The 27,224-nt window shown below is 38.2% G+C and overlaps 1 protein-coding gene across 3 annotated transcripts in view; it reads left to right on the forward strand.

Moving 5' to 3' along the window:
- Positions 1-26,650, forward strand: part of llgl2 (LLGL scribble cell polarity complex component 2) — a 93,758-nt gene extending 67,108 nt beyond the window's left edge. For all 3 annotated transcript variants that reach the window (XM_061908614.1, XM_061908615.1, XM_061908616.1), the window contains 14 exons: positions 2,906-3,010; positions 3,273-3,368; positions 4,163-4,359; positions 9,529-9,676; positions 10,813-10,960; positions 11,051-11,167; positions 11,955-12,121; positions 12,958-13,222; positions 15,319-15,448; positions 15,543-15,571; positions 15,866-15,913; positions 18,382-18,424; positions 22,117-22,181; positions 25,494-26,650. In XM_061908614.1, the coding sequence (XP_061764598.1) occupies positions 2,906-3,010; positions 3,273-3,368; positions 4,163-4,359; positions 9,529-9,676; positions 10,813-10,960; positions 11,051-11,167; positions 11,955-12,121; positions 12,958-13,222; positions 15,319-15,448; positions 15,543-15,571; positions 15,866-15,913; positions 18,382-18,424; positions 22,117-22,159 (1,536 nt within the window). In that variant the 3' untranslated portion in view covers positions 22,160-22,181; positions 25,494-26,650. The remainder of the gene's footprint in view (positions 1-2,905; positions 3,011-3,272; positions 3,369-4,162; positions 4,360-9,528; positions 9,677-10,812; positions 10,961-11,050; positions 11,168-11,954; positions 12,122-12,957; positions 13,223-15,318; positions 15,449-15,542; positions 15,572-15,865; positions 15,914-18,381; positions 18,425-22,116; positions 22,182-25,493) is intronic.
- Positions 26,651-27,224: the final 574 nt, after the last annotated feature.

Here is a 27,224-nt window from a genome sequence, read left to right on the forward strand (position 1 = left end):
GTAAAGAGTTATGTTATAAAGAGTTATATATGTATATATATATATATATATATGTATATGTATATGTATATGTGTGTGTGTGTGTGTGTGTATATACATACTGTAGATACAGTATTCACATATACATAGAGAGAATGATATATATATATATATCTATATATATATATATATATTTATCTATACATATGTACAGTATGTGTATACAGTTTATATACAGTGGGGCAAAAAAGTATTTAGTCAGCCCCCAATTGTGCAAGCTCTCCCACTTAAAATGATGACAGAGGTCTGTAATTTTTATCATAGGTACACTTCAACTGTGAGAGACAGAATGTGAAAAAAAATCCAGGAATTCACATTGCAGTAATTTTAAATAATTTATTTGTGAATTATGGTGGAAAATAAGTATTTGGTCAACCATTCAAAGCTCTCACTGATGGAAGGAGGTTTTGGCTCAAAATCTCACGATACATGGCCCCATTCATTCTTTCCTTAACATGGATCAATCGTCCTGTCCTCTTAGCAAAAAAACAGCCCCAAAACATGTTTCTACCCCCATGCTTCACAGTAGGTGTGGTGTTCTTGGGATGCAACTCAGTATTCTTCTTCCTCCAAACACGACGAGTTGAGTTTGTACCAAAATGGATACATGGATGATACAGCAGAGGTTTGGGAGAATGTCATGTGGTCAGATGAAACCAAAATAGAATTTTTTGGTATAAACTCAACTTGTCGTGTTTGGAGGAAGAAGAATGCTGAGTTGCATCCCAAGAGCACCACACCTACTGTGAAGCATGGGGGTGGAAACATCATGCTTTGGGGCTGTTTTTCTGCTAAGGGGACAGGACGATTGACCCGTGTTAAGGAAAGAATGCATGGAGCCATGTATGGTGAGATTTTGAGCCAAAACCTCCTTCCATCCGTGAGAGCTTTGAATGGTTGACCAAATACTTATTTTCCACCATAATTTACAAATAAATTATTTAAAATTCCTACATTGTGAATTCTTGGATTTTTTTTCACATTCTGTCTCTCACAGTTGAAGTGTACCTATGATAAAAATTATAGACCTCTGTCATCATTTTAAGTGGGAGAACTTGAACAATCGGTGGCTGACTAAATACTTTTTTGCCCCACTATATATATAGATAAATATACCTTATATATATATATATATATATATATATATATATATATATATATATATATATATATATATATATATATATATATATATATATATATATATATATATATATATACATATATACATATATATACATATATATATATATAGTTGTCAAAAGTTTACATACACTTGTAAAGAACATAAAGTCATGGCTGTCTTGAGTTTCCAATAATTTCTACAATTCTTATTTTTTGTGATAGAGTGATTGGAGCACATACTTGTTGGTCACAGAAAACATTCATGAAGTTTTGTTCTTTTATGAATTTAATATGGGTCTACTGAAAATGTGACCTGGGTCAAAAGTATACGTACATACATTTTCATATTGGGTTACATGTCCCTTGGCAAGTTTCACTGCAATGAGACACTTTTGCTAGCCATCCACAAGCTTGTAGTTGAATTTTTGACCACTCCATTTTACAAAATTGGTGCATTTTAGCTAAATTTCTTGGTTTTCTGACATGGATTTTCATCTGACATTACATTGACAAAGATAAGACCTTCTGGAGGAAAGTTCTGTGGTCAGATGAAACAAAAATTGAGCTGTTTGGCCAGAATACCCAGTATATGTTTGGAGGAGAAAAATTGAGGCCTTTAATCCTAGGAACACCAACCTACGGTCATGCACGGTGGGGGTAGTACTGTGCTCTGGGCCTGTTTTGCTGCCAATGGAACTGGGGCTTTACAGAAAGTAAATGGGACAATGAAAAAGGGGGATTACCTCCAAATTCTTCAAAACAAGCTAAAATCATCAGCCCGGAGGTTCGGTCTTGGGGGCTGTTGGGTGTTCCAACAGGACAATGCCCCCAAACACTTGTCAACAGTGGTAAAGGAATGGCTAAATCAGGCTATGCTTTGCCTACTGTATCCTTGCCTACGCTTTCTGCTATGCTGCATGTATTTTGGACCACATTTTCGTTGCAATTCTGAAATGTTTGAACTTAGATTTTTACTGTGACTGAACCTGCATCACATTCTGGAGCAATGGGGCCATTGTCATATAGAGCACTCCAACTCTTCTTGCAAATACATGTTTTCAAATGTTGACTGTTCCATCACTGTTTTTTTTGTTCAATCCATCTATTCTGTCAAGTCAGCTGGCCCGTCTTGTTCCATTCTGCTTGTCTGCTATGCTTGTAGGATGCACATGCGTTAATAACCTCAAAAAAACTCATGCAATTAAATGAATTAGTTTTCACTTTTCTTGCCATTTTTGACTGCCCTACCAGCAGGTCCTAGCTTAATTTAGCTGTGGCATACATGCTCGACAGATTTTGTAAGCATGCAATTTGAGAAACAAAGATGTGTTTTTAATGAAAAAGCTGACTGTTTTTGATAAGGTGTTTTACTATTCTTAACCTCATCATTAAGCAACCTTTAAACCACAAAAAGAGTATAACTACTATGTAAGGGCAAGGCATTAAAATGCAAAAACAGTGATTCTCTGTTCGGTGCGAAGTCAGCTTTTAAATAAAATATTGGCTTTATTAAACTGGATTCTGCCGCAATAACTAATAAAATGCACCAATTTTCTTGGATTCTCTTGTGGTTCTTGGAAACAAACAGCAGTCAGTGGTTAAGAGGGTTTACATTTGAAAGTAGTCAGCTTTTCTGTTTCTTAAAAGTTATTTTGCTGTGTGACATATTTTGTTAGTGTATGGCACGTACGCTGTGCTTAAGTGTGCAGTACATCTGCTAACTTTATTTTTTTGTGCTCAGGTTGGCTGCTTTGATCCCTACAGTGATGATCCAAGGCTCGGCATTCAGAAGATCCATCTTTGTAAATACAGTGGTTACCTAGCTGTGGCAGGCACAGCTGGACAGGTGATGTTATGATTTTAGCAATAATTTATATTATTATGTATCTTAATATTGTATTGTTATATAATATAAAGGAATTTGTGTTGTGGTAACACTTCATGCTTAGTTTTATATGTGGTTCCTGAGGTGACATGTTTTAGGCTGGAAAAAAAAACCCTGCTGTAGATTAACTGAATACATGATTGTATTAAATCCTGTCATTTGGGTACATGTGTCTATATACAAGTCTACTTTTTTATTCATTGCCTCTTTGTTGTGTTTGAAGATCCTGGTCCTGGAGCTCAATGATGAAACAGCAGAACACATTGTGGAGCCCAAAGTTGTGGATTTGCTGCGAGGTCAAGAAGGATTTCGCTGGAAGGTATTTAACATTCTAATTAAGCGTTACAGTAAAATAAAATATGCTACCATTTTTGCTTGAAATGTTTTTAATGTCTTCGAGCATTGAGCAAAGTACGTAGACCCCTCACATTTCCGCTTGCATTTTGTTATATCTTCGTGAGACACAATACTATAGAAATTTAATGTGAATACTAGTGAACATGAGTATATGTAGTCTGTGTATATTTTGGAAAGCAATATAAATAAATTATCTTTTGAGAATGAGTCCACACACAACTCTTACTGTTAGGTCTGAATATCTGGCAACCCAAGTGAGTTCAAATGATGTCTCTTTAAAGTGAGCAGGACTGGCCAGGTTGTTTTTTTCATTTTGAAAGTCTGTGTGTCATCGTTATAATTTTGTAAAACTGCCGTTCAAGCCAACTTCTCAAGGGCATTGTCATGATCTGATTCAGAATGTCACAGTACATTCCTTAAATAACTGCAGATTACTAGTACCGGTAGTGCTAATGCAGTTCCAGACCATGACACTACCACCAACATAGTTGATAACGGCAAGACACAATTATCTTGTGTTACCAGTTGTTGAGACAATTGCCGCCGTGACTATTTTATGTGGCTAACAAATACTGCTCGACAAGCTGTATGCTGACTACTCATAAGTAGATACAAAATTAATTTGTGTAGTGTTGTCTCTTGAGGTGTATTGTAATAAATATGTTTGCTGAAATGTTAGGTGTGTAATCTTTATTGTGAGTTACTGTCTTCTTAGTTACTGGGGTAGAGCTGAATTAATATTTTCTTGTTGATAAGGGCCACATGCGTCTAGATGTGCAAGAAGAGCCGGTCCTTTTTCCAGCAGGCTTCCAACCCTTCATGCTGGTGCAGTGTCAGCCCCCAGCAGTTATCACCGCTCTCAATCTTCACTCAGAGTGGAAGCTGGTTGCTTTTGGTACCAGCCATGGCTTTGGGCTGTTTGATTACCAACAGAAGAGCTGTGTCTTAATCAAGTAAGGAAAAGATTATAATTTTTTAAAGGGACCATAATGTGCAAAACTAACTTTTATTTAACCTGTTGGTACCTGCTGTTCTGTATTTGCGATCTGCATAAGTCCCAAAAATCTGAAATGAAACGTATAAGGCATTAAGATATATGTATTATTTATTTACAATCTTGCCTTCCTTTCTACTGCCACCAAACAAGCTGTTTAGTATGTGCACAATTGGTGACCTCACAAATTTGGAAAACCGTCAGGGGATTATCCATATATGGTATAAATTTACCCAAAGGGCCTTGCGCGCCATTTTAGAATGAAAACAAGAGTAAAACATTAAAGAACATCAGTTATATAAAATACATTAAAAGCACAGAGCTGATGCAACCAGCTGCCATTCCTACATACAGCCACAAAAGTCATTAAACACAACAAAAAACAAAAAAATAATAAAATATACATATTGCGCACCTACAATTGAAACATGGATAGACGACAAAAAAACAAAAAAAACGCCATCTTAACAGCCACATACACTGTGGGGTGTTCTGCAATGCGCCACACAATCAGAGAGTGGTCAGAAACATGAACAGAACTCACAAGGTAACCAATAGAGCCGTCCTAGGCTGCCTGCCAGCCTCTGGTTGGCGCGGCTGAACGAAAACCTATCAAGGAAGACTGAAGTGTCCAACACAGGGGTACCCACACTTTTTCTGCAGGCGAGCTACTTTTCAATTGACCAACTCGAGGGGATCTACCTCATTTATGTATATCATTTATATTTATTTATTTATGAAAGAGACATTTTTGTAAACAAGTTAAATGTGTTTAATGATAATACAAGCATGTGTAACACATATAGATGTCTTTCTTTCACAAAGACAAGAATATAAGTTGGTGTATTACCTGATTCTGATGACTTGCATTGATTGGAATCAGACAGTAATGATGATAACGCCCACATTTTCAAATGGAGGAGAAAAAAAGTTGTCCTTTCTGTACAATACCACATGAAAGTGGTTGGTTTTTGGCATCTAATTCATCCAGCTTCCATACACTTTACAAGAAAAACATTGGCGGCAAATTCCGTAGCTTGCTTGATTGACATTCACGGCACCCGAGGGTCTTGTGAGATGACGCTGGCTGCTGCCAGTTCATTATTATGAAAAAATGACAGAGAGAAAGGCGAGAAACACTTTTTATTTCAACAGACTTTCGCGCCGTCCCTTCCGTCTAAACTCTAAAGGCCGACTGCACATTTCCTATCTTCACAATAAAAGCCCTGAGTCTCGGAAAGCTGGCGTGCACAAGTGATGTGCACGCCAGCTTTCTGAGGGATCGCTTGTGCACTCCAGTTTTCCGAGGCTCTGTATTTATTAAGCGCAGGCAGAATGAAGCAGGGCTTTTATTGTGAAGATAGGAAATGTGCTGTCGGCCTTTAGAGTTTTGACGGAAGGTACGGCGCGAGAGTCTGTTGAAATAAAAAGTGTTTCTCGCCTTCCTCTCGGTCATATTTTCATAATAATGATCTTGCAGCAGCCAGCGTCATCTCACAAGACCCTCCGGTACCGTGAATGTCATTTAAGTGACGTCTTGGTGAAGATTGATGATCACTAATTTTTAGGTCTATTTTTTTTTAAAAGCCTGGCTGGAGATCGACTGACACACCCCCCGCGGTCGACTGGTAGCTCGCGATCGACGTAATGGGCACCCCTGGTCCAACACATCCTCGTCCAGCCGCGCCCCAAAAAGCCCGTCTGTCCCGCCAAAGAGAGGGCATTAGAGCAAACTTCTCCCATGCCAAGCTCCGACAAACACGCCCTGATGCTCAATGCCACCTCTGTACCCCCGTTCCCTCTTCCGCATCTCCCCCTGAAACCTGCAGTCTCCTTCGGCGGACTCCGGTGAGAAGAGTGGTCTCCTCTGCAAACAACCGAGCCATGACAAAAGGCAAGGAGAAAATTAGCAGCATATGCTGCTAGCCTTGCCTATTTTTGCCAAATATTAATTTAAAGTTATTTAGTAATTTCCTTAGTGATGCATGCTTTTGACAGACATCTTGTTCTAAACCTATATTAAAGTAACAGACGGTTCTAAAATGCAGAACTAGCGTGGAAACACACTGAGCAAAAACAAGTACTTTGTACACTTTAACAGAAGTCTACCTGCAACCACTTTGCCGCAGAGAATACCCAGCTGAGAATAATACATTAGCAAGTAGATTAATAATTTGATAGACGAAATGTTGACACAATGCCATAACACTGAGGTATGGATATGAATGGGTTGATAGTAGGGGTGTGGGAAAAAATCGATTCGAATACGAATCGCGATTTTCACGTTGTGCGATTAAAAAAAAAAACGATTTCTGTTTTGTTTTGATTTTTTGATATTTTTTTTATCAATCCAAGAAAACAATACACAGCAATACCATAACAATGCAATCCAATTCCAAAACCAAACTTGACACAGCAACACTCAGAACTGCAATGAACAGAACAATTGAGGAGACAAAAACACGACACAGAACAAACCAAAAGTAGTGAAACAAAAATGAACAGTATCAATATTAGTTATAATTTCAGCATAGCAGTGATTAAAAATCCCTCTTTGACATTATCATTAGACATTTAGAAAAATAAAAAAAAAGAACAATAGTGTCAGTGGCTTACACTTGCATCGCATCTCATAAGCTTGACAACACACTGTGTCCAATATTTTCACAAAGATAATCCATCCATCCATTTTCTACCGCTTATTCCCTTTCGGGGGCGCTGGCGCCTATCTCAGCTACAATCGGGCGGAAGGCGGGGTACACCCTGGACAAGTCGTCACAAAGATAAAATAAGTCATATTTTTGGTTCGTTTAATAGTTAAAACAAATTTACATTATTGCAATTATTTGATAAAACATTGTCCTTTACAACTATAAAAGCTTTTTTTTTTTTTTTTTTTAAATCTACTACTCTGCTAGCATGTCAGCAGACTGGTGTAGATCCTGCTGAAATCTTATGAATTAAATGAATACGGAATCGTTTTGAATCGGAAAAGTATCGTTTTTGAATCGAGAATCGCGTTGAATCGAAAAAATTCAATATATAATCGAATTGCGACCCCAAGAATCGATATTGAATCGAACTGTGGGACACCCAAAGATTCGCAGCCCTAGTTGATAGGATACTTTTTTGATTTGTGTGTTTACGCAACAAAGAATAAAATGGGAATTGGCAATTTCCTGTGACCAACACAACACAAGTGCAGGTTGTATATAAGCAGGTTGCCTGCCTCCTTGACAATAATTTTAGATACATACAGAATATATCACAGAGAAATCAAAGACAAATAGCTGCGCGTCTCCCCCACCCATCCTTGAGCGGCACGGTTGGCTGTTTGCTAGCTTCCGGTTTAATGTGTGCGCAAAGCATTTAAAATGCGGTTCCAATGCCTCACTCATTACAAAAACAACTTCTGTGTTCTGCCGGCGAGAATTATTTCCAAACAACAAGTATCATGTTTTTGTTGTCCAAATAGTCACACCCCTAGTGACTTTTGGTCCAAAATGTTTTTTCATTATTTGTTTTATTCAGTATTGAGGTCTTCCGTGACCCTTTGTTGTGTTTTTAATGTGAGATTTCCATCTTATTTTATTCTATTCTATGACGCCAGCAACAAGGTTTTCATTCACCATGTCAATGTTTACACCATCAATATGTATTTGTCTAAGTTTTGCACTATTTGGTACCTTAGGTTGCGAGTTTAATTGGTGCTCTGATGCAGCTTGTATCTCAAAAACCTTTTTTATTGTTAAAACATTGTCGCCTATTGAAATTGTTTTAAATCAATTTAATCTGTGCTTTCCCTCCCCATAAAACACCACAATTTAGCAAGTAGATAGCCTTTTTCAAAAGGAAAAGCAAACTAAGATAATAAATATTGTATGAAAAACAAGACAATAAATCAAACTACAACAAACTACAGTAGTTTTATAAAGTAATGTAATAATGTAAAGTTTTCACCTTGGAGAGTGGACTTTTATGATATCTCCTCCTTCCAAATTATTCAAATGTCCTTGGTTGGCGTTATTTATTTCCTTTTGCTTAAGTATGGTGCAGATCAGGGCTGTACGATATACCGGTACTAATAAAGTACCATGGTACTAATGAATTAAAAACGATACTATAGTGCATTTGAAAATACCAGTATTTTTTTTCCCTCAGCTGCATACTGCCGTGCAGTGGTGACGTACAGAGCCGAGGCGCATAATTTTGTGTCAGTACGCAGACACAGCTGCACATACAAGCAAAACAGTGTGGAGAGGAATAAAGAAAGAAACAGCATTTCTACTGATTGATAAAGAGGGTGCGTGAAGCGCAATCTGGCAATATTTGGGCTTTAAAACTATCACTAAAAGTGACGCTTTAAAAACAGTGGCGCCACGCTGCAAGCAGTGCAAGTGCTGCTTTAAGACCCGCCTCACCAAAGGTGGCATTCAAGTATTACAATCTCTGCTTTAAACTGGCGGTATGGAGGCTTGTATCGCAAATTTTTGCCTACGGGTGTACCCCGCTTTCCGCCCGATCGGAGCTGAGATAAGCACCAGCGCCCCCCGCGACCCCAAAGGGAATAGTCGGTAGAAAATGGATGGATGGATGGAACCTAATGCATAGGAATTTGCTAACGACAGCTCGTATGGCAAAAATCTCATAAGATGAGACCCTGTTATCCTGAGGTACTACTGTATTTTTGTTTTGTTTAACTTAAAAATGAGTTTAGATCTGAATGGGTAAGTTTCAGTATCTTGGCTTTGTTTGTTATTTAGTCCTTTTATGCTCTATTTTGCTAAACTACCGTTTCACTCGTTTTTGTTGACCCAAGGTTTTTATTACCTCCCCCAGGAGTTTATGTATTTGCTGGGGGTTTTGTCGTTCTGTTCATTATTGGATTAGCAACATAACTTAAAAGGCTATGGGCAGACCTTCAGGAAATGTTAAAAATGGGATATGGAACAAGGGATTTTTGGGGATAATCCGAATCACCATCTGGATTCAGGATTTTTCAAAATAATTATTTACTATTGACATTTAGCGCATGGAGGAGGTCTGCGGTCTTTGAGTGCTAGTCTTGTTGATATAACTGTTTGTGATATGTTTTTCTGTGTGCTAATGTGCTGTAAATCTTCTGTAGGTGCACTCTAAACCCTAGTGACCAGCTGGCAATGGAGGGTCCTCTGTCTCGAGTGAAAAGCATTAAAAAATCACTCCGTCAGTCTTTTCGACGAATTAGGCGTAGCAGAGTATCACTACGGAAGCATCATATCAGCAATACTTCCAAGGTAGAGTCCATTTTTGTCATTTTAGGTACAGGTTTTGGGACAAAAGGCTTCCGATTTAATTAATAAGTATACCTTGCATTTGCTATTGCTTTGCCTATCATTTTTAAATATGTTTGTGTTTGGAAAACAGTGATTTAAAACCTGATTAATGTAGACTTCATATTTAATCATAGACATGCCATGTGTTATTGCTGTGCACATCCTTTCTGAATTAATTTGTGTCTGTAATACACTGATTTTCCTGATTCTGTATGGCTTTCAAATCAGTCATGTTCAGTTGGTGCGTTTGGTGCATCTTGAAGCCTAACTTTAGTCTTTATCATGAAAAACATGTTCTTTTGGGTTGAGATCACAGCTATAATTCTTGAATGGCAAATTCCACACAATATCATAGTTACCGATACTTTTAAATTATCGCATCCATTCATATCTGGGGTGCCAGTCTGTGTTTTGAATTAGTGTTTGGTTTAACAGAACTTGTAAGACAAGGAACCAGAACGTATTTTAAAACTGTGCTCTCTGCTTTTAACCCATCCTTGACAAAGAGGTGGGAAAAGCAGAGAAAAACAAGCTGTCATGGAGAGAACATGTACAGGAATACAGGAAGTTGTAACCGCTTGCTTGTGTGTACAAGGTCCATCAGTGGCGAGCTGTGGTAATCATTGATGGACCATGCTCCGGGATAGTGTCTTCTAGTAAATTTGCATTAGCATCTGGACAGCTACAGTCTATGTGAGATATTTTATACTTTGGTTATGGTTTCAGTTTATTCCGAACATGTATACAGATACAATATCATAAATCATATACCCCACACATTCTCATTTCTCTTTACGTGTTTGAAAAGGAACAGGAGTAAGCAATGGTTATTTAATCCTACCCCTTTTCCATGTCATAGCAAGTAGTAACACATTTATTCACTTCCTGCTCTCATCTTGTAACACAATTTACAACAATGAGTTCTAAATAAAACAGTTCTCTTAATGGTTAAGCCAGTTATGATTTACATAATTAGATGAATAATACATTTTTAACAAAGCTCACAATGTTTATCAGGATTCTTCTTCTTTGTACTTTGCAAACAGTTATAAACAATCGATTAAACTGGATCATTTCAGTATATTATTTCCTAAAAGCTCCAGGAGGCAAATGCTCGTTTGGAAGCTGAATTGGCGGAGATGGAGTTGGCTCCTGTTCAAAGAAAGATTGAAGCACGATCTTCCGATGACTCCTTCACTGGTCTTGTACGGATACTTTACTTCAGCGACACCTTCCTTGCAGACAGTAAGTACATACAACACACAAGGCTTGGGCTACAGTACACAAGCAAGTCAAATAATTGCTGTTTCATGCGGTCATCCTTTGTTCTTACAGGTTCACATACCACACCCTCCCTATGGGCAGGGACCAATGGGGGCTGTGTATATGTATTCATGCTCAGCCTTCCTCCTGTCGAGCGCAGAGCAGATGAGCCTATTACTGCACAGCCAGGTGACACTTTGCGTTCCATCCCATCCACAAACCAAGTATAATTAGAAATTTCCTTCAACAATATGTTCAAAATTAGGAGTTGTATTTTTGCATGGTTTAGAATTGCTAAAACACCACTGCAAAAAACAACAGTTCTTTTTAAATATGTTGCTTGTTGTTTCACATGTCAATGAGTCGTGTAAATAATTAGACACAGCACTCAGTTTCAAGGAGTGCAGTACTATACTAATGAATACAAATTATTTTCATTAACATATTGTCAAATATTTATCCTGTGACCGGGTCAATGAAAACTTTTACAACAGTGGAGCCTGTTTGTTGACACCCCTCGGACTGGCTTACTGACTTCAACATGACCCGAAATTGAATCTGAAACTTGCTATTGTTTCCACAATTTCTTCTGACTTTGGCCAGAGACGAGGAGAAAGGGTGAAATATGTTTTTTGAATCGACTGCAGTTTGTTGACATTGTCTTCTTTCAGTGGTGCATATTTTTATGTTGATTCCTCTTATTTAATAAAACTATCACATTAACATGTAATACCCCTAAAACCCACATGTTAGGTTAACTTTTGTGTACATTGACATGACTGTGGGCATACCTGGGTGTTTGTATATGCAGTATCTCTCCTGTAATTGACAGGTGGTTTACCCCACCTCTTCGCCAAAGACTACACTGTATAAGAAATTAATTATCAAACAAATGATGGATGCCTGGCAATATACAGTATATTGTGACCACTTACAATCTACTTTTGTAATCATACCCTGCTTTTCTATTGTGTAGCAAAAGAAATCCAGCTGATGCATCGTGCCCCCGTTGTTGGTATCGTAGTATTGGATGGTCATGGAGTTCCTCTCCCGGAGCCATTGGAAGTAGCCCATGACCTTGCTCGTTCTCCAGATATGCAGGGTTCACATCACCTTCTTGTTATTTCTGAGGAACAGTTCAAGGTAAAGATCCTGCAACGCATCTTGTGGTCATGGTTTGTCAGGTACACACGTGAATGAGCTAGATCATTTCCAAAATCTTTTTTTTTTTTGCAATTAAAGCTTTGAAGATTGAGCTTTTACCCTAAGCCATACTGCTATCGATAGCCTCGTCTAATATGTTTATCACAATAGCAAAACGTTAGTTTACGTTACTTTACTAGTACCCCAAGGTCAACTTGTTTTGCAGCCAGCAAGATCCATTAAACATACAGGAAGAAGTAAAATCTTAGACATGCAATACAAAGACCTTTCACAGTACAAGCAATACAATACAAAATGTTATTTGCCTCAATTCATGTACAATGTTTCATCGGTTATCGCCGGGGTTACGTTACGTTTCAGACCACTGTCTTATGGTAAGTGAATTTCCTCAATGTAGAGACGCTTTATTTTTTGTAATTGCTATCAATATTATCTGCATTTAAAGTCTTTTATAAGCCCTTCACACATGCCACACCGCTTACAGTATCTCTCCTGTAATTGACAAGTGACATTTAATTTATACTTAAAAAACTTCTTAAACGTTAAAACTTACGTAATTTTAACACTTGGTACTCAAATATCAATGGCTCTCAATGGTATATAGTGAACATTAAAAAAAAGTTGTGTTAAAAATAAATTACCATGAACAATGAAATAACCCATTGGTAACAGTACACATCTTTAACATGAATTAGTATTTTAGAAAAAAATATCAGTAATTCAAGTTTAATTGTATTTAATACAGGGATAGCACACATTAATTGTCTGTAAATGTGTTAACTATAGAGCTATTCCAATGTGTCCCACTTGTCCAGGTTTTCAGCCTTCCGAAAGTGAATGCCAAAATGAAGTTGAAGCTAACAGCAGTTGATGGGTCGAGAGTACGGCGAATGGGCGTGAGCTGGTTTGGCAGCAGTCGGTCAGAGGACTATGGCAAGAGTGGCCTGGTGGTTTTGACCAATCAGGGTGATCTTCTTGTGGTGTCTCTACCTGGGGTGAAGCTGCTTGTTCGTTTTCCGTGTATCCGCAAAGAAGATATTAGCGGCATTGCTTCCTGCGTCTTCACAAAACATGGCCAAGGTAAACTGATGTCTACGTTTAAATTACTAAATTTCTAGAAAGTTACAACAACAATAATGTGGCCTTTGATTTTTATTGTCATGTGGAGAGGTTATCCCAAATCTTCTGCAATGCAAAGGAAAATATTTTACATGATGAAGTGCAGTGTTAAACGTGTAACTTAAAGCACCCAAAACAAGGAGAAAAAAATATTACCTGAATTAAATTTGAATCTTTTATCCACCCATGTGCGGTTTTGTTTTGTGGATATTTATCGTAACAATAAATAATACAGTGATCTCTGAAAATTAGGGGTGCAATGTTATGCCATGATTGGTTCTAAGGTCAGGGTTTTGTTAATTTTGGACACAAAACACAAAACAAACTAACCAATTTTTTAGTTGACTTCGAGTCAGACACTATTTTGGGTACAATCTCTGAAGAAGACTGCAGATAAGAGTCAAAACATATAAGGTAAAAATTCCATCTATTATACAGAAAATGTCTGACGAGAAGATAATTGAAAATTCTATAAACAAGAAGACATAATGAACTTTTTGGAGCTAACCGCAAACTGCTTAACTTTTGTGCAGGGACAACAATTCGCAACTTACTACACCCGCAGTTGAGCGAACTCCTCTTGCCTGATGGCCAATAGCTAGACTAACAGGAAAGATGGTCAATCATGCGTTAGTATAACGCTCCATAGCTAATCAATGAGCTTGCGGGCAGTCTTGACACATTGCATAGGCTACTGTATTTTTGAAGAAGATAGTAAAAAGTGCAAGTGCAGATGACTGCTGCCTGGGATGAGATTGGTGCGATTCGAAAACGTGACAGTCATTTATAGTTATTGCCTGCTTTGTTTTCAAATGTTTCAGCATATTGCTTGTATGTCCTCCTCTTGATGAAATAGCAACCCTGGAATTATTACAAGTAGTGCTGTTGCAATCTTTTCTAGTAAAATGTCTGCAAACTTCAGAGTGCTTGTTATGCCCGGGTGCCGCCATGTTGCTGTCTGAAGCCACTACACACGTTGTGTGATGACGTCTTCCTCACCCAGAAGAACCGCTAAGGGAATCGTTTGGGGGAAAAAATAGCAAGCGATTGCAAAGAATTGATACTCTGGGAACCGATTCTGAACAGGAACTGGTTTTCGATTCCCATCCCTAACAGTAGAAAATGGATGGGTCTCCTGTGTTTATAAAGAAATTATCATTAAAGAATGCATCGTAACATTGTTTCACAACACACATCATACCTGCTTTCCCAAAGACGTAGCATAGAATTTTTTTTTGAAAAAGTGCCTATAAGATACTTATTGGCATTGGCCTGTGCAGCTAAAATAGACTACAGCATTTCTGACCATAAGATCCTGCTACTTTTGTGTTAAAACACATGTTTTGCAGGTAGTTTAAATGAAGGTGCTTTCAAAGAAACTGTAGAGGCTTTATCTTGTATACCGGTAGTTTAAGTCAACTAAATTGACTACTTTTCGCTGACTAAATGTGTAATGTTGTTGACTAAAACTAGATTAAAACTAAATCAATTCAGATGACTAAAATTAGACGAAGACTAAAATACATTTTTGTCAATGTAGTATGACTAAAAAACAATTCAAAACTGTTGTTAAAATGAACACTGGAACAGGCAGAAAGGTAAATGCTTTGTTCTGCTTTTTGTTCTGCTCACCTAGTCTGAATGTTTACTTCATAGTTCAGGTTGACATCAGAGCTTTTGTTTCCACTAGAAACAAAGCAGTATGGTGCTGTCTGCGTGCCACAACCCTTGTTTCTGCTTTTCTTCAATACATGCTTGGGTTGAAGACAAGGACACAGCAGTACACTATGTTGTTTGTTTGGTTTTAGATTTTGAGGTGAACCCCTTTTTAGTGGGAGGGAAATTATTTGTCTGCACTCTTATGACTGAACACATTGTTCAGCCTGAAGCAAAAAAAATGTAGATTGAAAAAGTGTCCCCCCTTTAATTTAACTCCACCCCTTAAATGTTTTCCTACAGCCAAGTCGGGTTTTAGTGAAGGTACATGGAGTGGGACATCATGCTTATACGTATACACTCAAGTCTTTTTCTTCCTGCCAATTTTTAACTCTACTTAGGCTTCTACTTGATCTCTCCATCTGAGTTTGAGCGCTTTTCACTGTCCACTCGCTTCCTGGTGGAGCCTCGCTGTCTTGTGGAGGTTCCCCATGGATCCTCACAACCAGAAAGCACTTCCTCCTTGCCCAGGTTAATCACGTCACACTTCTTTGCCCATTTCATTGAAGAGTCTTTCTATTTTATTTGGCGACTAAGTGTTTTGTATTTATCCATTTACTTACAGAGAAACCAGCCAACCCAATGAGGATGCAGGTAAACATGACGTTTGAGCAATTATACTGTAGTCATATATAGCAGCAGTTTTAACGTGCATGTGACTTCTCTTAGCCCTAGTAAGTGGCTGATTGAACTCGTCTGTATGTAGCAAATGTGCTTTTAACTAATGTTTACACAACTGTAAAAGAAGCACAGGTCGTACTGGTTAGCATCAGAAGATAAGGATTCAGCTCTAGAAAGGAGAGGCAGGAGACTGTAATTTGGTTTTGTTTTTTGCTGGTCGCACATATGTTGAAGAGAATATTAAATGAAATGATGCATGTGTTCCAGAAAGTGCTGCTCGACGTGTCATGGAGCATGCTTTGCTGAATGATCAGAGTGAGTATTAGAACAAAATACTGATTCCTGACTGTAACACAACTTGAATAACTAAAATATTGCTGTTTTTAACTTTATTTGTTGCTTATTTTCCTAATTCTCATTTAGATGATGAATGACCATAATCTTCGCGAAGAAACGGGGAGGGGGGGACCAAGTGCCTTTTTGTGTCGTTCTCGCCATCTCCGGGTCCTAAATGGCAAAAAGTTTTTGGACATCCATTGGTTATATTCATTTAGAGACACCTCCAGGCGTGTCAATCAGCTTTATGGGCATGTGAAGTTGGGTGTCATCAGCATAACAATGAAAGCTAACACCGTATTTGCGTCAGATGTCACCTAGCGACAGCATATAGATGCTGAAGAGTGCAGGGCCAAGTACCAAACCCTGTGGGAACTCCGCACGTCACCTTAACATACTCCGACGTCACATTGTTATGGGAGATGGAGTTAAACCAAGGAAGGGCTAAGTCTAAAATACCAATACATGTTTTGATATGTTCTAATAGACTAACGGTATCAAAAGCAGCGCTAACACCAAGTAGCAGCAACATGAATGACGCATGAGCATCCATAGTTAGATTATTAGTCATTTTTTTGAGGACGGTCTCATTAGAGTGATTTGCCCCGAAACCGGAATGAAAGGGTTCACAGAGATTGTAGACGCTAAGTGTTCATTTAGCTGCTGTGCAACAATTTTTTTGAGGATTTTCACATTAAGGGAAGGTTGGACCATGAGGTCAGAATTGAGGTTAGGTCATTTGAGCAGAGGATGAATGACCGCTTTTTTTGAATGCTCAGGGAACAGTACCATAGAAAATGATAAGTTAATAATATTTAGCACTAATAGTCCTATTAACACAAACAGCTCCTTGATAAGTTTCTTAGGAAGCGGGTCAAGTAAACATGTTTGTTTTGTCCCATTTACATGTCGCAGGAGTTCCTCTAATGTTATTTCATCAAAAAGAGAGAGATTTTATTTCAGGACAATATCCGTCATGCATACATTCGTATCTGCTTTAATAGAACCCAGTTGGAGCTGGGACGTATTATCTTCAATCTCTTTTCTAATGAGTTACATTTTCTTAGTTAATATTTCATAAAGTCATCAGCTGAGTGGATAGAGCTACTTCGGGGAGTCCCTTGTTGGGTTAGATCAGGGGCGGCAACCCGCGGCTCCACACTGATGCGGCTCAGCTGCAAATGGCTCAGCTGCATAATCCCCCCCCCCCCCCCCCCCCCCCCCCCTCCCCCCCCCCCCCCCCCCCCCCCTCTCCGGGACATCACCCAGGGTTAACATTCTCTGACTGTCACTCGGACTAAAATATTGAGGGCATGCCGTGATTGCATTACTTTTAACGTCCTCTACAACATATCATCGCCCGCCTTTACGCCATGCTATCTACGTGCCGGCCGGACCAAGTATCTCGCTGCTTCTATTGTCACACGTACGAGATTGCAAGGCATATAGTCAACAGTCATACAGGTTACACTGACGGTTGTGATATAAACAGCTTTAACACTCTTACTAATATACGCCACACTGTGAACCCACATCAAACAAGAATGACAAACAAACATCCTCACAGTAGCACAACATAAACGCAACATAACAATTACTCAGAATCCCAAACATCCATTACGATTCCAGGCTACATTATACACCCCCGCGCCCCCAACCCCGCCCACCTCTACCGACGCACGGAGGGAGTGGGGGTGTTTGTGCTAGCGGGGTGTCAAATATAGCCTGGAATCAGCATGGATGCTTGGGATTCTGGGTAATTATGTTGCGTTATGTTGTGTTACTGTGAGGATGTTCTCCCGAAATGTGTTTGTCATTCTTGTTTGGTGTGGGTTCACAGTGTGGCGCATATTAGTAAGAGTGTTAAAGTTGTTTATATCACAACCGTCGGTGTAACCTGTATGGCTGTTGACTATATATGCCTTGCAGTCGTGTACATCTATCAGCGGGAACCACGTACAACATGTTACTGAGCCGGCAAGCTGTTTGTACATGTAGTAGAAGGCGTCAAAGGCAATGGCTTCATAGTACGCCCTTATTATTGTTATCTGTGTAACCATCAGAAGATATCAGCTAAAATGGTTGTGGCTCCCATTATCTTCTTTATTTCATAAAACGGGTCAAATTGGCTCTTTGAGTGGTAAAGGTTGCCGACCCCTGGGTTAGATTGAAGTAGTAATTACTTTTAGTTAAGGTAACTGCGTGTTTATAAGTTATTAAACTATCACTCCATGCTTGATGGAAAATCTCAGGTTTAGTTGCATGTCATTTGCATTCCAGCTTTCTACATGATCCATGAAGAGCTCTGGTTTCTTCTGTAAACCAGGGGGTACACTGACCTTTTACAGCTTGTAAATAACAAGTATCCTAAAGTGACTGAACTTCTGAGATGTACAGTAAAAATGCTTTGTGCTACTTTAACCACGCATTATTGTTTTTGCTTGCAGAGGTGCTGCAGGAGATACAAAATTCCCTCGAAGCTAACGAAGTGTAAGTATAAGTCTTTCACTCTCAAAATAATTTGAGTCCAGTTGCCCAAGTCCATTATTTAAAGGCCTACTGAAATGAGATTTTCTTATTCAAACGGGGATAGCAGGTCCATTCTATGATCATTTCGCGATATTGCCATATTTTTGCTGAAAGGATTTAGTAGAGAACATCGACGATAAAGTTCGCAACTTTTGGTCGCTAATAAAAAACTTTGCCTTTACCGGAAGTCGCAGATGATGACGTCACAAAGGTGAGGGCTCCTCACGTCCTCACATTGTTTATAATTGGAGCCTCCAGAAGCAAAAGCTATTCGGACTGAGAAAACGACAATTTCCCCATTAATTTGAGCGAGGATGAAAGATTCGTGGATGATGATATCGATAGCGAAGGACTAGAAAAATAAATAAATAAAGTTACAAAAAAAAAGGCGATTGCATTGAGACGGATTCAGATGTTTTTAGACACATTTACTAGGATAATTCAGGGAAATCCCTTATCTTTCTATTGTGTTGCTAGTGTTTTAGTGAGATTAAATAGTACCTGATAGTCGGAGGGGTGTGTCCGCGGGTGTCTTGACGCCAGTCTCTGGGGGAAGTCGACGGCAGCTGCATGGATGGCGCAAGCTCAGCTGATCTCCGGTAAGGGGCGACTTTTTACCACAATTTTCTCACCGAAACCTGCCGGTTGACAAGTGGTTGGGAACCATGTTAGCTTGACCGCTCTGATCCATAGTAAAGCTTCACCTCCGGGAATTTTTAACAAGGAAACACCGTGTGTTTGTGTGGCTAAAGGCTAAAGCTTCCCACCTCCATCTTTCTACTTTGACTTCTCAATTATTAATTGAACAAATTGCAAAAGATTCAGCAACACAGATGTCCAGAATACTGTTTAATTGCGCGACTTTTAGCCGCAAATGGTGCTGCGCTAATATTTCCTGACAGTCCGTGACGTCACGCGCACGCGTCATCATTCCGCAACTTCTTCAACAAGAAACTCCACGGGAAATTTAAAATTGCAATTTAGTAAACTAAACCAGCCGTATTGGCATGTGTTGCAATGTTAATATTTCATCATTGATATATAAACTATCAGACTGCATGGCGGTAGTAGTGGGTTTCAGTAGGCCTTTAAAACCCTAGATCAGGGGTCCATTAGGTCAATCACAAGCTAACACCTGTTAACAAATAACAGTCATATGTACGTATATGTGAAAATACATTTGTATACAAATGTATGTGTATATATATGTATATGTGTAAATATATTTATATATGTATGTATGCATGTATGTGTGTATGTGTATGTATGTATGTATGTATATATATATATATATATATATACATATATATATATATATATATATTATATATAAAAATCATGGAGGAGTCTGAAATTTTCACGGTATGTGCATGTCCACTGTATGAGAGATAACCCTAAAAAATAAATCCAGAAATCACAATCTATGATTTTTTTAACAATTTATTTGTGTGATACAGCTGAAAATAAGTATTTGAACACCTGTCTATCAGCTAGAATTCTGACCCTCAAAGACCTGTTAGTCCGCCTTTAAAAGTCCTCCTCCACTCCACTGTATTATCTTGAGTCAGATGCACCTGTGTGAGGTCGTTAGCTGCATAGAGACACCTGTCCACCCCATACAATCAATACGACCCAAACATTCAGCATGGCTAAGAGCAAAGAGCTGTCCAAAGACACCAGAGACAAAATTGTACAACTCTATAAGTATGGAAAGGGCTCTGGAGAAATTGCCAAGCAGCTTGGTGAAAAAAGTCCACTGTTGGCGCAATCATTAGAAAATGGAAGAAGGTTAACATGACTGTCAATCTCAATCGGAGTGGAGCCCCATGCAAGATATCACCTCGTGGGGTCTCAATGATGCTAAAAAAGGTGAGGAATCAGCCCAGGACTACAAGGAAGGACTTGGTCAATGACCTGAAAAGAGCTAGGACCAATGTTTCCATGGTCACTGTTGGTGATACACTAAGACGTCATGGTTTCAAATCATGCATGGCATGGAAGGTTCCCCTGCTTAAACCAACACGTGTTAAGGTCCGTCTTAAGTTTGTCAATTACCATTTGGATGATCCAGAGGAGTCATGGGAGAAAGTTTTGTCGACAGATGAGACCAAAATTGACCTTTGTGGTCATAGTTCCTCTATGCGTGTTTGGAGGAAGAAGAATGATGCGTACCATCCCAAGAACACCATCCCTACTGTGAAAAATGGGGGTGGTAGCATCATGCTTTGGGGGTGTTTTTCTACTCATGGGACAGGATGACTGTTCTGTATTAAGGAGAGGATGACTGCAGCCATGTATTGTGAGATTTTGGCCAAAAACCTCCTTCCCTCAGTCAGATCATTGAAGATGAGTCCTGGCTGGATCTTCCAACATGACAATGACGCAAAGCACACAGGCAGGAAAACCAAGAAGTGGCTTCGTAAGAACCATATCACGGTTCCGGAGTGGCCTTGCCAGTCTCCAGACCTAAATCCAATTGAAAATCTTTTGAGGGAGCTGAAAGTCTGTGTTACTCAGCGACAGCCCAGAAACCTGACCGATCTAGAGAAGGTCTGTGTAGAGGAGTGGGACAACATCCCTCCTGCAGTCTGTGCAAACCTGGTGAAGAACTACAGGAAACGTTTGACCTCTGTAATTGAAAACAAAGGCTAGTCTACCAAATATTAATGTTGGTGTTCAAATACTTATTTTCAGCTGTATCACACAAATACATTTTTTAAAAAAATCATAGATTGTGATTGCTGGATTTTTCTTTTTAGGTTATCTCTCATTCAGTGGACATGCACCTACCATGAAAAATTCAGACCCCTCCATGATTTCTAAGTGGGAGAACTTGCAAAATAGCAGGGTGTTCAAATACTTATTTTCTTCACTGTGTATATATATATATATATTGGCCAAAATATAATAATGGTTGAGGGGTCAAATTACACCTTTAATATGATTTGCACATATTTTAAAGGGAAATGGCTGGATTAATATGGTTTTAATGGAATAAAGCATGATAAAATAACAGGTTTACAGTATATTGAAAAATCACCATTATAAAGGGAGTCAAAAGGGTATGGGGGCCTACTAACTATAGCTCATGCTAAAAATTATTTAGAAAAGAACAGACAATGCAGATTTTGAAATTAATTCCTTTACACCTCCAGTGGCCATATTTCATTCTGCTAACTTTTAAAACAAACATTCTATTGCATGATGTCATCTTCAAAAGCCAAAAAAAGGACCTGTAATGGTCCTAGGTTGCACAAAAGTTAGGCATTTTTATAATTTGCATTTAGTTTCTTTACTGTATCCAAAATTACCAGAATGTGACCCTGACTACAAGGTACGTACTAAACTGTGGCATCCCTAGCTGCTAATGCTACTTATTTTGTTAATGAAGAGGGTGTATTGGAGAAGATCCTAGTGACTAATGTAGACTACATTTTACAGACAGTTGAATCAGAAAATATTACACATGCCATAAAACATGGCCAGTAACACTGTTTTTATTGGTTCTTATTTGAGACAACCCCCTCCAACCAAAAATAACCTTGCATGACTCTTACACATAGATGCCAAGATCGAATTCAAACTACAAAAAGAATGCTAAATGTGTCCGTGTCTAACTTGTCAAGTTGAAAGTTGTTGTTCTGTTGCTGTAGGTCGTTGCTGGAGAATAGTGTGAGGAACAATATAGCAATTTGAGAAGTGTTGCTCAACAGTGGAGGTAGGTCTTTAAAAACTTGACACAAGCATTAATTTCCCTGCGACTGTATAATGTGTTCTTCAACCTAAAATTTTCATGAATAGACGTGGATCCATCCATCTATTTTCTACCGCTTGTCCCCGTTTTGTCTAATTTAGCAGCAGCCACTTAAGAATTTAATTCACGGACATGTCAGCAACACTTGATTCAAAGATTTTTGACTACAGTATTTGGGGACTTCTCCCGGCCACAACTCTTGACGTACGCCGCTAGCTTGAATACTGAGATGAAGAATCTTGTCAAAAAAAACTGCCCTACCCCAAAAGGGACAAGCGGTAGAAAAATGGATGGATTCAGCTTATACCCGGAGATAGAGACAAACACACTACAACAGAAGACAGTAGCCACGTGTACACAGCCAACATTTATTTAACTGGATCATCAATCGGAATTAGAATGTTCCTGTGAACATTGACACTGAAAAAAAGATCTGTTTATGAAGTGCATTTTCATGCATCACATCTTAAATCGGAATACTTCACTTTGACATGTGCAGAGCCTAACTTAAACAGAAAGGTGTGATGTTATTTGTGCTATGGCGCCAAATTTTGGACTAGTTCGCACACTGCAGGTGCTGAAATAAGCAGTCGGCTTACATTGTTATCAAACATGGTTTTGTTACATTTCTGCTTGTCTGATATCACTGTATTTATTTATAAGTTGTTTCCTTCTATTCACTTCTTTTGTCTTACCTCTCTTTTTTGAATATAGCTGTTCTGTGATTTTTATGTTTTGATTATGTACGGGTTGCGGCGTGTCTTCATGTTTCAGCATTCGGTGTATGTGTTTGAGGCTAGTAGTTCGCGCTTGGAGTAGCTGTAAAGTCGTGAATAAAACAGCCCGTTAAGATGACAACTGGATACCTTATTTTATTGTTACATCGACACATTACACTCCAAACCATAATTTTGTTTTTGCTAGTCTCAGGCACCAGCGCCCCCCGTGAGCCCAAAGGGAATAAGCGGTAGAAAATGGATGGATGGATAGTCTCGTATACAACATTATATAACGCTACTTCTGCACATGTTGAATGGGGGAGACAGCAGCAAGACAATCGCTTAAATCCAAGACTATTAATTCTAGTCCCCTTCCACCACAAAGTATAGCTGACATCAAAGACATGTGCAGTAAGGATAATTCTAACTCTAATTTTGGAAGATGTGTTTCCATGGGTTTCAATCTGAATGACTTTCGGCATAAAGCACTCGTCTAGATTGGATTTAAATTTCGGTCTGAATGTGTGTGATCGGGTCAGAAGATTCCGAACGGCGTGTTTACATGAAGCATTTTTAGTCCGGTTTGCCTTTTAATCTGATTAAATGTGTCCATGTGCAAATAGATAGTGTCAGACTTAGCAGCAATTTTTTTCATCCTTAGTCGTGTGGATTGAATGAATTTTTTTATCTTAACGGGAAGATACTGTATGGACATCCTATCAGCCTTTATCCCAGTGAGGGCATACATTTTACAGTAAGCAATCGTTTTATTATGTTTGTTTTTTGTATTTCTTGTTTAGCACTTAGCAATACCGCTACATGATGCTTGGTATTTTACTAATGCTGGATTTGTTTAGTAGAGCCTCTACACTTGTAGCTCACCCTCCTTATATTCCGTTAAAAAAAATATCAGGTCCTGGAACATCATTTGTCCCAAAGTAATCGTTATTGGCTCTCACAAAGTCTGCATGATTTACATTGTTGTTGATAAAAAAGGGATCTGCAGGGCCCACCTCTACGTCACGCGACCACGTAACTGCTTCGTCTCACAAAATGGCTCAGAAATCTCCTAGCGATTGATACTTTTATGATCATCTATTAACTCGCAAATTTTCTCTAGTTTGTTGGTGTCATACATCATAAATATATATGATAATAGTTTCAATATAGAGCCAACTTGTTTTTCCACTCTATTGGTACTTTAAGGTTGGGGTCTGATAATGACTAAAGGTTCATACAGACACCAACATCGCTTCCTAATGGTACAAAATTATAACAGTCAAAACTTCCTTTCACATGCTCTGCTCTTCCGTAAATTTGGCTCAGGGCATTGGGAAGGATGTGATGGTAGGTATCATGCATTCCCTTGGACTAATGTAACCCCGAGTTTTTGGCGGTGCTGGGGCCCTCTTAACGCTGCTCGCAGCTTTAATTCTAATTATTGTTGTATTCTTTATTTATGCATTTTATTTTTTCTATTTTGTTTTAACACAGTATGGCTTGTTTAGTGTATTTTTAACTCCTATTTGTTTATCGATTTATTTTTGTTCAACATTTTCCTTCACACAGGAAGTTAATATGTACAATAATAATAAATTGTATTTGTAAGGTGCCTTGCTCGGCACTCAAGGACACTGTTAAAAAAAAAAAAAAAAAAAAAGAATACGGAATCAATATAAACATTGAAAAATTAAATAAATATAAAAAAAGTATCATTTTAAAATTGCAGATGTCAAACTAAAACATCTAAAAAATATATAGCCAAAATTAAAGTTAATAAAATGTATGGAATAAATGTGATTTCATGCTTGATTTGAAGAGGATACTACGCTTTGTAGTACAAAACAATGTCAGCTTGAACTCTCAAGGAATACCTTTACCATAAACAATATATGTAACATCACACATACTTTTTAGAATAAAACATCACATATTCCTTTTTTTCTCTTTCTATCTCCTCCCGCGGCTACGCCAAATATTTATATAATCAATCAATCAATCAATGTTTATTTATATAGCCCCAAATCACAAATGTCTCAAAGGACTGCACAAATCATTACGACTACAACATCCTCGGAAGAACCCACAAAAGGGCAAGGAAAACTCACACCCAGTGGGCAGGGAGAATTCACATCCAGTGGGACGCCAGTGACAATGCTGACTATGAGAAACCTTTATTAAATACATTTAATAAAGTCAAATACAAATAAGGCAACAAAAAAAGTATCCCACGCTTCTCTTTTGTGAAGTAAATGTATACAGCAAATATGGGCATCTGCATCAACAATATGATTTGCCTGAGTAGCTGGACAGGACAAAGAAAATAAATAAAGAAACATTTTGTTTGGTGGCCTAACAACGGTTAAACACTGTGCTAGTACATTACAGTAAAATGGGCTTTTTTCAGACATAATTCAAAATGGTCAATAACACTGATTAACCTGAAAACTGATTAATTTTCGTGAAAAATAAACATTTTAATAGTCCCCCTTAAAACACGTGCACACCAAAAACATTGAAATTAACATTTTCTTACTTTCCATTTGTTTCCATTCAGACAATTGAAGTTTTAATCAGCAAAGAAGCAGATCTGTTTTTTTTTTGTTTTTTTTTTACAAACACTACCCTCGCTTCTTGGACTGATGTATCCAAAAGATTCTCTGCCGCATTACAACAAACTGAAGACATGGTGTGGACTGTTGGCCATGCTAAAAGAACCACAGACCGGATTGAGACCAGAAATATGTTGCATGCAGAAGTTGAGAGACACAACCTGCTTGATGACCCCTGACCACAAAAGAAAATCATCATCATCATGCCAAGAACCTTTCAATCCACTGCTGAAGTCTTTTTCTTTCTCTGCTTGAGTTATAGCCACAGTAAATCAGTGATGTGCTATGTATATAAATAGCTCATTATTTTCATTGGGTTGTCAGCCTAATTTTACTAATATATTTTAAATCACATGACATTTAAATTGGACTTTTGTTTTAAAAAATTATTTGGCATTTTTGGCCTTCATACTCTGTTAGGTGCAACAGTGGGTGTCTTGCATCCTACAGTCTGGACACAGGCATATCTTTAAAAAAATTAATTTCCAACTACTGGAATGTTAAAAAAACAGTTTTACCATTTGTGATACAAATGTTGATGTGCTTTACAGATTGAACTCCACGTTTCCTTTGTGTCCTCACTTTAGAGATGCCACATATTTTAACACTGAATTAATAATACCACTGTACAGTTTCTCTCAACCCTATTCCACATACTTGGTACACAGTTTTTGTGTATGTAAAACGTCACAAACACTGACTGCTGTAATACATTTTATAGTGCCGAAGTTTGGAATATTTTTTTTATGGGTTTTTATGTTTTTATGCCCACTTTGTGGATGTAAATCATTTTAACTATGTATATTGTAATTGATGAATGTAACTGTGAGATATTGTAGTCAAATGTTCATATATTTATGTATACAGTTTAGTTTCTTTACTGTATATATGAATTAGTCATTCTGTAGCTACTGGCCTGTAACTGGGGGTGGCTGCTATTTAGATCGTACAAGAATATTTTGGTACTGTGTCACAGAATGCTGGGTATTTTAGTGTCAGCCTAGAATATATTTTTGTAGTGAATTGATTAATCCCCTTTTTAAATCAGTTGTATCAGACTGCTGTTTTCTTGTCTAATTACAAGACGGTTTCATCCCCCAAATTGGTGTCTGTTAATTTTGTGGAAGGTACACATTGATTTTGACCCTTCATGGTAGGTTGGTGCCATGCCAAAGGGCACAGGGACTGCCATGGCAGGAATTTAAATGAAAAACAAACAAGCTGAACGGTAAGTGCTCACTTCCTTCTCAACCAGAGGTCCAAACTATGCAAAGTTAAATGTATCAAGGATTTCTTCTTTGTTTTCCGGTTTGACTAAGCCAAACTGTTAGAGGTATATGTCACAGAAGTCTTTGCATGAGTATTCAGCTCGCTTATACTAAATATTTACTGGAGGATAAATAAACACTTTGAGACATCCATTTACTCACTGTCCAAGCTTTACATCGATTCTACGCACTTACTCTTAGGACCCGAAAGGTACTTGCCCATAAAAGTGTAAAATTAACACTAAGCAACCATTTGTTTTTTTACACTCAACACATAAAATCTTATAACAACTTAAAATCTATCAAGATAAAGTTGTTTTTGTTGTTGTTTTGTGCCAAGCTTGTCCAAAATGTTTTCTTTATAATGGGACAATGCAATATATGCAATTTTTCAAATAATGCACTTCG

The sequence above is a fragment of the Nerophis ophidion genome, linkage group LG08 (genome assembly GCF_033978795.1).
Source record: "Nerophis ophidion isolate RoL-2023_Sa linkage group LG08, RoL_Noph_v1.0, whole genome shotgun sequence".
NCBI lineage: Eukaryota > Metazoa > Chordata > Actinopteri > Syngnathiformes > Syngnathidae > Nerophis > Nerophis ophidion.